This window comes from Littorina saxatilis, linkage group LG16, assembly GCF_037325665.1.
Source record: "Littorina saxatilis isolate snail1 linkage group LG16, US_GU_Lsax_2.0, whole genome shotgun sequence".
Classification (NCBI taxonomy): domain Eukaryota; kingdom Metazoa; phylum Mollusca; class Gastropoda; order Littorinimorpha; family Littorinidae; genus Littorina; species Littorina saxatilis.
Window position 1 is genome coordinate 10,195,749 of NC_090260.1, and position 11,108 is coordinate 10,206,856.

At 43.6% G+C, this 11,108-nt stretch overlaps 2 protein-coding genes across 3 annotated transcripts in view; both read right to left on the minus strand.

The window, feature by feature from the left end:
- LOC138950376 (uncharacterized) overlaps positions 1 to 3,715 on the minus strand; it is a 7,998-nt gene extending 4,283 nt beyond the window's left edge. The window contains exons 1-2 of one of the 2 annotated variants that reach the window (XM_070322117.1): positions 3,423 to 3,715; positions 1,356 to 1,454 (exon numbers count right to left, since the gene is read on the minus strand). In XM_070322117.1, the coding sequence (XP_070178218.1) occupies positions 1,356 to 1,454; positions 3,423 to 3,581 (258 nt within the window). In that variant the 5' untranslated portion in view covers positions 3,582 to 3,715. Of the gene's footprint in view, positions 1 to 1,355; positions 1,464 to 3,422 lie in introns of both variants that reach the window. The other variant, XM_070322116.1, reaches the window with a different exon arrangement.
- Positions 3,716 to 5,755: 2,040 nt separating this feature from the next.
- Positions 5,756 to 11,108, minus strand: part of LOC138949849 (uncharacterized) — a 7,057-nt gene continuing 1,704 nt past the window's right edge. The window contains exons 2-5 of the mRNA XM_070321629.1: positions 10,630 to 10,900; positions 9,552 to 9,717; positions 8,367 to 8,520; positions 5,756 to 7,412 (exon numbers count right to left, since the gene is read on the minus strand). Coding sequence (XP_070177730.1) covers positions 7,218 to 7,412; positions 8,367 to 8,520; positions 9,552 to 9,717; positions 10,630 to 10,900 — 786 coding nt within the window. The 3' untranslated portion in view covers positions 5,756 to 7,217. The remainder of the gene's footprint in view (positions 7,413 to 8,366; positions 8,521 to 9,551; positions 9,718 to 10,629; positions 10,901 to 11,108) is intronic.

An 11,108-nucleotide genomic window follows, 5' to 3' on the forward strand; every position in this document is an offset into this window, starting at 1 on the left:
GCGTGGGTAAACACAAATAAGGTAAGCCACAAAATGCGTGTATGCACGAGTGCCGACGCGCTTCTACACACAGATGAAATATTAAATCATAACTACCAACGCGTACAGGTGTAATCTCTGTCTGTCTCTGTCTCAAATTCTCTGTCTGTCTGTCTGTCTGTCTGTCTGTCTGTCTGTCTGTCTGTCTGTGTTTCTCATTTGCTCTCTCTCTTTCTTTCTCTCACTCTCTGTCTGTCTGTCTGTCTGTCTGTATCTCTCTCTCTCTCTCTCTCTCTCTCTCTCTCTCTCTCTCTCTCTCTCTCTCTCTCTTGTTTAAGTGATGCAAACAATGCTTAAATGCCATACTAACGTGAACAATACTTATATAAATTGCATCGACATTGACTGAAAACACACTCCCAAATAAGCAATCTATTGAGACAAAACAAAACAATTCATGAGAAATCAAAGTCATCGGGATTCCCCCATCATCTTAGAACTCGGCTAACTCGTTCCTACCCCCCCTCCTCCCCTCTCCTCATCCCCCACACTAAACTCTTACCCCTGCTTATACGTTTGCAATACACACCTAGTTCCATAGGATTTATTGAAATAGTCAGGTATTGCTTGCAGATCACAGAAGTCATGTTAATACCCCTGTGCTGTTGTGGACTCACGTTGGTATCCAGGTGTGTATGTTTCTTGTTGTTAGGGTTATATAAAACAGGGGTGGGACTCTCTTGTAATGAAAAAAGAGGAAATCCCTTTTTTCTAGGGGGGTTCGGGGGCATGCTCCCCCGAATATTTTTTAAATGGTACATTAAAATCTGTACAATCTGGTGCATTCTGAGACTAAAATTCCACTTATTTGGATTAGGTAAAAAAAAAAAAGCATTCTCCTCACCCCCCCCCCCCCCCCCCCCCCCCCATACAATTTGTTTTTAATTTTTTTTTAATTCACACAACAATGGTATCCGTAACATTGTAATGGTGCATACTTACGTAATGAACCATGTATCCATAATCCAATACTGGCAATAGTATGATTCAATGCATTGAAGCACAAAATGACTATTAGTTATCAGGAGTTTTCAGTCAGCACAATTTAACTCTCAAGCCTCCAGTGTTCTGTTCCATCTTCACTTCTCTATATCATTCAGTCAACAAGTTATATTTACTGTCATGACATGGGACGAGGAAAAATAGATTACTCCAGCGGAATTCGTAAGTTGTGTCCGCGCAAATCCGCGGATTCGCAGAAAAGTCTCACCCCGGATAAAAGTATACACCTATCTAGCTTACGGTTGAGAATACACCAGTTACTAAAGTTAACGGATACACAATTCTTACCGTTGCATAATATACACAACTCTTACCCGCGCATAATCCAGGACTTGACGGAGGAAGACATCCTTGTCGTCGGCTCGGTAGGTACGTACTGACACCCTCTTGTTGTTGGCGTCGTAGTTGACTTTCTGCCACATCTATGCATTTTACCGACCATATTAAGGATGCATTTGAGAACATTTCCAACAATTTAAAATGGGGTCCTGGGCCCACAGGACCCTGGTTGGGTACAGGGGCAATTCATAGATTGAAATAGAAAATAAATGAAAGCAACAGAATACAAATGTGACAGGGAGACTACCGTCGCCCTTCACAGCAGACTCTGCAGAGTTGTTCGCCTAGTTGCGAGCTATTTATAGCTCGCAAGGCAACACCTGTGGATTGTAGAGTTCTGTTTGAGATGGGGTCTGGCGGCTTTTGTCTCTCTGTATGTTCATAGATTCCTTTGCGAATGCATAACAGTTTTTATTGGGCTTAGAAAATAATAAGCTCTAAACTTCTCAATCCTGTTTGCTTGGACTTCGCCTCCAAAGGTGATTGTGGTGTTTCGGCACTCGGTTACACAAACAAACAAGAAAGATAAGTTTTTGAGCGTTGGCTGTCTCTTTGTGTTTGGATTTGAAAGCAACAGAATGCATTCTGTAAAAGCGTACTGTTCAAGTTTAGGAATCGATCAACAAAAGAAAATCATCAATGCTAAGATACGCTACTCACATGACAATTAATACTGCAAGTTTAGAACTCCCACTTCCCACTTGAAAAACGGAATTTCCGATTCTGTCGATCATCAAAAACTGGTTTCCGTCGTCAAAAGGAAGCAGATGCAATCTTGCCTTATTCATCCACAGCTGACAACTCCGTCACACGTCCTGGCGTTGATTGCTGTATACAGGATGGTTGTGCTTGTGCCAAGTAGAATTGATTGATTGATGTTGTATCTGCCTTGTTTTTTTTAACCGGATATGGTCATGCATGAATGATTCGCCCTCTGTTTTCGTTTAATGTTTAGTATTTTCTTTGATGAATTTATTTAAAACTTGACGCAAATATATTTACAATGAAACCCAATAATTGTATTTTGTTTGTTTGTTTGTTTGTTTGTTTGTTTGTTTGCTTAACGCCCAGCCGACCACGAAGGGCCATATCAGGGCGGTGCTGCTTTGACATTTAACGTGCACCACACACAAGACAGAAGTCGCAGCACAGGCTTCATGTCTCACCCAGTCACATTATTCTGACACCGGACCAACCAGTCCTAGCACTAACCCCATAATGCCAGACGCCAGGCGGAGCAGCCACTAGATTGCCAATTTTAAAGTCTTAGGTATGACCCGGCCGGGGTTCGAACCCACGACCTCCCGATCACGGGGCGGACGCCTTACCACTAGGCCAACCGTGCCGGTAATAATTGTATTTTCAATGGAGGGTAATCAGAGTATTTACAATGGAGGGTAATAATTGTATTTACAATGGAGGGTACTCAGAGTATTTACAATGGAGGGTAATAATTGTATTTACAATGGAGGGTAATCAGAGTATCTAACAATGGAGGGTAATAATTGTATTTACAATGGAGGGTAATCAGAGTATCTAACAATGGAAAGGTGCCATGACCAAAACTCGTTTTGGTCAACACATTAAACCGGTCCGGTTTTCTTCTTCTTCTTCTTCTGCGTTCGTGGGCTGAAACTCCCACGTACACTCGTGTTTTTACACGAGTGGAACTTTACGTGTATGACCGTTTTTATACCGCCACTAAGGCAGCCATACGCCGCTTTCGGAGGAAGCATGCTGGGTATGTTCGTGTTTCTGTAACCCACCGAACTCTGACAAGGAGTACAGGATTTTTCCGTGCGCACTTGGTCTTGTGCTTGCGTGTACACACGAAGGGGGATAAGCCACTAACAGGTCTGCACATAAGTTGACCTGGGAGATCGGAGAAATCTCCACGCTTAACCCACTAGGCGGCCGTGGCCGGGATTCGAACCCTCGACCTTCCGATTAAGAGACCGACGTTAACAAATCGCCAACACGCACGCATACAGACGGAGGAACTCCCCCCCTCCCCCTTTCTGTCTGTGACTCGTACTACTTACCGATTGTCGTTTCATGGAACCAGAGGCGTCAACATACACACGCAATGTTCGAACGTCACTGTTCCAGACTTTAGGTGTACAGCAACCAAATCCAGACTGCCCAGAACTCATTCCAATGCAAACCAAAGCCAGCAATGCCAATAGGTTCATTGTGTCCATGTTTCTAACGAAGGTAAATGACACCTACAGCTAATCGCTGTGCTATAGAAGTCTTTGTCTGGCAACGCTGAGAGCGTTTCTGTGTTGATCACAATATCCGAGTGTTGTGTTGCTTTTAGTGAGCTGACTATGACTGACCCTAATTCAAGCATTGTGTTGTTGAGAAAACCGTGTGTGTGTTAAAGGTGGTCGTCTACATTTTTGCTTTTTTTCAATAATGTTATGGTTAGATTTCGCTAAAAAGTGATGTTAGATGATGAATGAACCATGGGGAAAAAGTTAAAGAAAAAAAAATATATGTAAAAAAAGATTTTTATTTTTGGGTTGCGTGACTCACGCTTCCAATATTTTGTTTTCTGTTTGCTGAGAACATGTGCTTTGCCTAAAAGTACTGACCAATCAAATTCATGTCACTATGCTTATAGCCACGCCCAAACAAGTGCAGCAACAGTTTGACACTGGAGCGCTGTCCACGCTTTTTTTTAAACACACGAAACGCACGGGATTTGAGAGGAGTTTTGCGCTTGGCATTTTCCAAATAAGGATATCCTACTATGAGTACTACGCTGGAATACTACAATGAATTTTCAAACGGCTACACTGGCTTCGTCTTCCCTGATCGAAAGGAGGGTGTATTGTTGATATTATTTTGTAGATAATAGACTCCGCATTTTAATGGTCAAATGGCGATTTCGTTATAACAATGTAGACAAGGACCCGTTAAGACACAGCAGAGAGACAAAGCCTTGTGTCTGCCTTTCTACGCTGTAGAAAAAGATAAGAGGTTGTGTGTGACTATCTGCACAATACAAAGTTTAGGGTAGTAAGGAACTACAAAACATATCAACACTTTCCTTCATTTTTGCGATCTGTGTTGAATTGTTTGAAATTTGTTATCGACAGTTAGACTAATAAGTATATAAACTGTTGTGTCCTAAGCAGTATGCAAATGATGGCTTCATAAGGGAGACTGAGTGAGTGAGTGAGTGAGTGCGTGAGTGAGTGAGAGAGTGAGTGCGTGAGTGAGTGAGTGCGTGAGTGAGTGAGAGAGTGAGTGAGTGCTTGAATGAGTGCGAGGGAGATAGAACGAGGGACAGAAACAGAGAGAGACAGAGATAGACAGAGAGACAAAGGGATGTCGAGAGCGAGCGAGCGAGAGACAGAGAGAGAGAGAGAGAGAGAGAGAGAGAGAGAGAGAGAGAGAGAGAGAGAGAGAGAGAGAGAGAGAGAGAGACTGACAGACAGACAAACAGACAGACATCAGACGGACAAAGGTTGAGACCAAGAACACAACTGCATCATTTCTTCTTCTTCGTTCATGGCATGCTTTTTGCACGAGTGTTTTTTTACGTGCATAAACCCGCCATTCAGGCAGCCATATACGCCGCTTTCGGGGGAAGGCACAAGCAGGTCTGCACATAAATTGACCTGTGAGACCGGACAAATGTCCACTCTTAAACCAGCAGGTGTGGCCGCAATTCCGCAGAGGAGGCCCGTGTCTTATCCACTAGGCCACCGCGCCTCGTACTTTCAAATACATACGTTCTGAAACATAGACTTTCGCAACCATTTTATTTTAATCAATGCAACAATATGTCATATCTTAGGACAACTGCCCACGTCTAACTGCATTCTCAGACGGTTCAAAGGTTTGTTTGTTTGTTTATTTGTTGCTTAACGTCCAGCCGACTACGCAGAGCCATATCAGGACGAGGAAGGGGGGGATGAAGGGGGCCACTTGTCAAGCGATTCCTGTTTACAAATGCACTAACCCATTACTTGTGTCCCAGCAGGCTTTAGTAAAACTAAATTAATACCTACTGGAAGATTACCAGTTTCCAGTATGTTAAAATAGGCTTAACCTATCTACTGCTGGACTTACATCAGAACACTAACAGATTAAACTATACATGAATCGCGAGACAAGCGGCAAGAGAAGAGATTTTTGGAAAAAATACAGGTGAATGAGCAAGAAGGCAGAAAAAAGAAAAGAATTCATGAAGAAAAAGAGAGCATGACAGGAAAGAGGAACCAAAAATCTACCTAACAGCAAACTAGAAAGCTCCTGCGGTTCCAAAAACAGGAGGGGCTTTTAATTTCATAACCGCAGTGCCCCACTGCGGGAGGTTCAAAGGTGAACATCATGCGTGAGGTAAAATAGGACCTTATATTGCTATTTCATATGTTACGTGGATTTCCATTGGTCAATTGGGCAAAATTGAGCTCAATGCAAAAGTGATATCGACGACATTTCCGTCGATATCAGTTTTGACATCGACGACCTCTTTATTGCTTCCTCACTTCAAAAACAAAAACACCTAAATTTAAAAACAAACAAAAATATATGAACATGTAGTTATCCCAGAATTTAGTTGAGCAAGTGACTAACGACTTTTTGAAAGAAAATACATTTTGAAATACTGAAAAGTATAAGAAAAGCGTGAACAAAAAGAAATAATAATCAGAGGGAGGGATATGGAACAGCCAAAACTGAGACAAATACTTTTGTAATTTCTTTACAGTAAATACAAAATGTCCAGAGAATTAGCAATGTATCTAACATTGACTGACTGTGTGATGATATCTTCTGCTATTGGTCTGTTTCGACAGTGATATCAAAATCTTGACCTCCGGTCTCGATTTTGATATCACTGTCTCAACAGACCATAGCAGAAGATATCATCACACAGTCCGTCAATATTGGGTAACATTGTACACCAATTATCAAACATCGGATTATATTGCAAAAAGTCGGACACTAGTCCATGTCTACATCATTATGCTCTTCGGGGACAGTAACACACAACTAAAACACAAAAACAGCACCGGTGTCACGAACTGAAAACTCTGCTGAACAATCCCTCTCAATGCTGTCAATGCGCATGCGCCAATCTTGGACTTAAAAAATGCGACCCTTTGACCGAACGAACCATGGGTTAGGGTTAGGGTAAGGGTTATGGTTAGGGTTAGGTTGTTCACGACCTGATTAATATCCCCATGTTAGCGCATGCGCATGGACCGCATTGAGAGGGATTGTTCAGGCAGAGTTTTCAGTTCGTGACACCGGGACAATAATAATACATTTCAAAAACTTCATAAAATTGAAAAGAGACACTCGATCGCAGAAGCGAAGACATTAATTTTGTTTTGGACATCGTGCTAAGGCAATAAGGTCAGTGACCAACATGCCTTTTGAGAACACGATATCAAATCTCAAACATGAAGGGGTAGTGTGTTTTTTAAGCGGATAGTGACATTCTGGATTTGCGTCGAGACTACCGAGTCTTTGTTAATCACGTGAGAGGGAAAATGATGTGGAAGCGGAGTACAAGCTTTCTGTGATTAGGGAGTTATTATGTAAGTAGAAGTTTTATCTGCAAAGTCGGTAACTCTTTTTTTCAGACGCAACAGCTGTGTTTACTTTCTCTTCCAGACCAAATTCATGACATCTCTTACATTGGCATTTAATTGTCGAAAACTTCGTCAATGGGGTTCTCTTTGGGTTGACATTGGGTTGAACAAACGAGAGTTTCTTGGGTCGAACAATGCGGGCTTCAGCAAGCGCACGCTAAACAAAATTTGCACAGAATATTCTAATGGTACAGAAATTCCGTACCACGCCCACGATGTTGGCCTTTACGGTTTAACTTGTGGACACTTTGCCCTGACCACGAGGTCTGCGGCCAGCATGACCCTGGGGTCCCTGACCCCGACCCCGGCGAGACCCATCCTGGGGTCACACAGCTGTGACGCCGTGCGGAGCGTGGTGCACGTGTCGTGGAGACTGTCCTCACACCGCTCACACAGTGCTCGCAGGCAGCTCACGTACAGCTGGGGAAAAAAGAGACGACACCCTTGATAAGTCTGAAAGATAATTGTGCTAACACGTAACCGAACAAGTTGACTACCAACCCAGTGTTGTAGAGGTTTTCACACGGGGTTAGGACCAACCTCTAGTTCTCTTTGTGCCTATAATACACCGCTCGTTCACTCGTATAGTCACCACATCCTTTATTCTCTTCCACATATCAAAAGAGTCTCAAGGCTGGGAAAACAGGAATATATCCACACAGAGACAATGGGCAGCACAAGAGTGTATGACAGCTTGCTTTCCCAAGGTAGAGTGACGTCACAAGACTATAAATATGTCATTCTTCTTCTTCTTCTGCGTTCGTGGGCTGAAACTCCCACGTACACTCGTGGTTTTTTTGCACGAGTGGAATTTTACGTGTATGACCGTTTTTTACCCCGCCATTTAGGCAGCCATACGCCGTTTTCGGAGGAAGCATGCTGGGTATTTTCGTGTTTCTATAACCCACCGAACTCTGACATGGATTGCAGGATCTTTTTCGTGCGCACTTGGTCTTGTGCTTGCGTGTACACACGGGGGTGCTCGGACACCGAGGAGAGTCTGCACACAAAGTTGACTCTGAGAAATAAATCTCTCGCCGAACGTGGGGACGAACTCACGCTGACAGCAGCCAACTGGATACAAATCCAGCGCGCTACCGACTGAGCTACATCCCCGCTCAAAATATGTCATTGCATTCCCTTATCTCGCCATGCCTAGCCACTCACCTCCCCTCCCTTTAACTGACCTTAATAATTACCGTTCCTTACCCCAACAGGAACAGATATCCATGCTCAACACAGCAAAGAAACCATCACTAACGAATGTTTGCCTTTGAAGCTTTTGTCAGGACCATCACAGCAAACCCACGAAGAAGCAAATATCAAGGGTAAAACCGTGCGATCATCAAGAGTGCACTAAAAAAAAGTTCGTACCTTCATGGGGTGCATGACGTCATCGACACAAGTGACGTAAGAGCTGAAGTCGAACTGGTGAGGGTCGTACATGTTGCTGCAGTTGTACATCTTCTCGGCCACAGCCGGACACGTACCGGACACGATGTCCGACGCTTCTTGGCACAAGCTGTCTCTGAAATGTTTGGAATTTGATAAATTATTGAATGACGTTGTAAGAGAGAGAGAGAGAGAGAGAGAGAGAGAGAGAGAGAGAGAGAGAGAGAGAGAGAGAGAGAGAGAGAGAGAGAGAGAGAGAGAGAGAGAGAGAGAGAGAGAGAGAGAGAGAGAGAGAGAGACTCAGACTCAGACTCAGACTCAGAACTTTATTACAAAAGGATCAAAGCCTATTCTTCCAACCTGTCCTTTATACAACACATAAAGACAGACGGACATAAAAAATAAAAATTCAATCATATAAGATACAGAAATACATTGTATGGATTGCAACACAATGTGCATTTAAGGAATTATATAAGGAGAACTCGAAAATTACAAAATTACATTGACATATTTAAACCTTTCATTTTGAGAGAGAGAGAGAGAGAGAGAGAGAGAGACAGAGACAGAGACAGAGACAGAGAGACAGAGAGAGATAGAGATACAGAGAGACAGACAGACAGAGACAGAGACAGAGAGACAGGGTGAGAGAGAGAGAGAAAGAGAGAGAGAAACAGAGACATATAGAGAGAGACAGAGGGAGAGAGAGAGAGACAGATGGAGAGAGAGAGACAGAGACAGAGGGAGAGAGAGAGAGAGAGAGAGAGAGAGAGAGAGAGAGAGAGAGAGAGAGAGAAAGAGAGAGTGAGAGAGAAAGAGTTAGAGAGACTGAGAGCGAGCAAGCGAGAGACAGAGAGAGAGACAGAGAGAGAGTGATATGCATTCAGAGAGAGAGAGAGAGGGAGAGAGAGAGAGAGAGAGAGAGAGAGAGAGAGAGAGAGGGAGAGAGAGAGAGAGAGTGATATGCATTCAGAGAGAGAGAGAGAGAGAGAGAGAGAGAGAGAGAGAGAGAGAGAGAGAAAGAGAGTGACAGACTGACAGACAAACAGAGAAACAGACAGACAGACAGACAGACAGAGAAAGAGACATAAACAGAGACAGAGCAGATGATTTTGACTCAAAAAGCACGTGCAGCAGCCGTCCTTCCAAACAGGCCACGTAACTCACTGCTGTGGCACCGACTGTCTCCGCAGAACGGCGTGGTCTGAGAGGCGAGCGCTGTCAAAGGCCCACTGAGGGATGTAACCAAAAGTGTCAGGCAGGTCCTTCTTCAGCTCCACCTCTATCGTCTTTCTGAAGCTCGAGACGTCAGCGGCTGTGTTCTCGGGACTTCCTGCACGTACGTACTAGACTGGTTTTAATCAGCTTATGGTATTATTCCACCCAGAAACCTATCACATATGTGTTCAAAAAACACATTGATGTCTGTAAAATAATTCTTTCGTACGAGAATGCTTGCGAGAAGTGTACGTTTCATCAGTTTATAGCCTTACAGCACAGAAGGGAACAACCAGAACAGCACCAACAGCTACATCAACACCAAGACCACCAACGACGACGACACAATCATCACAATCAACAACAACAGCAAGAACAACAACAACTACGACAACAACAACAACAACAACAACAGCATCAATACCAGGAGTAATGAAGAAAAACAAATCCACAGCAATCACAAAGCAAAAGAAAACCAAAGCCAATAGCCATGTCATATTCATCCCAACCAAACCAAACCAAATCAAATCCTACCACAGCAAAGCAAACCAGGGCGAACCAAACCAAACAAATCAAAGCAAACCAAAGCAAACAAAACCAAACAAATACTAAACAAGACTCAGATCTTGACACAGCACCAGTACAGCAAGCCTAGCGAGCCTAGCCAAAATACAAAACAAAAGCAACACAATAACTCAGATCTTAACAATTACAAGCACCAGTAAAGCAAGCCTAGCCAACATACAAAACAAATGCAAAACAAGACTAAGATTTTGACCAAGCACCAGTAAAGCAAGCCTAGCCAACATACAAAACAAATGCAAAACAAGACTAAGATTTTGACCAAGCACCAGTACAGCGAGCCTAGCCAACATACAAAACAAATGCAAAACAAGACTAAGATTTTGACCAAGCACCAGTAAAGCAAGCCTAGCCAACATACAAAACAAATGCAAAACAAAACTCAGATCTTAACACCAGTAAAGGCAAACCTAGCCCAACTACAATACAAAACAAAGCCACTGACCACACAAGACCTGAGGGTAGGACTCCACAGACTCCATCTTGGGATGACCACACTCGATGTCCACTCGCCCCCACGACTTGACCACGTGTTTCCGGCCACTGCGTGTCGTCCGGACCTTGGCCGGCTCGTAGGTCACTTTGAGCAGGCCACGTTTCAGCACGGCCCTGCCCGTCTTGGCTTGGACGGACAGCTTGACGCGGTCATCCGCACAGGGGGCAGGTCTGCATGTCGTCTGCCACGGATTGTCTTTGGTGACGTTTCGTTGCATGTACTGTCAGATAAAATGGAAACAAATATCATTACAATTTGTGTGTGGTCATACCGATGAAGAGATATCATATGAAAGTATTCTTCTTTCTTCTGTACTCAGGGGCTGAATGAAATTGTACTCGTTTACTTGTGTGTGTGTGTGTGTGTGTGTGTGTGTGTGTGTGTATGTGTGTGTGTGTGTGTGTGTGTGTGTGTGTGTGTGTGTGTGT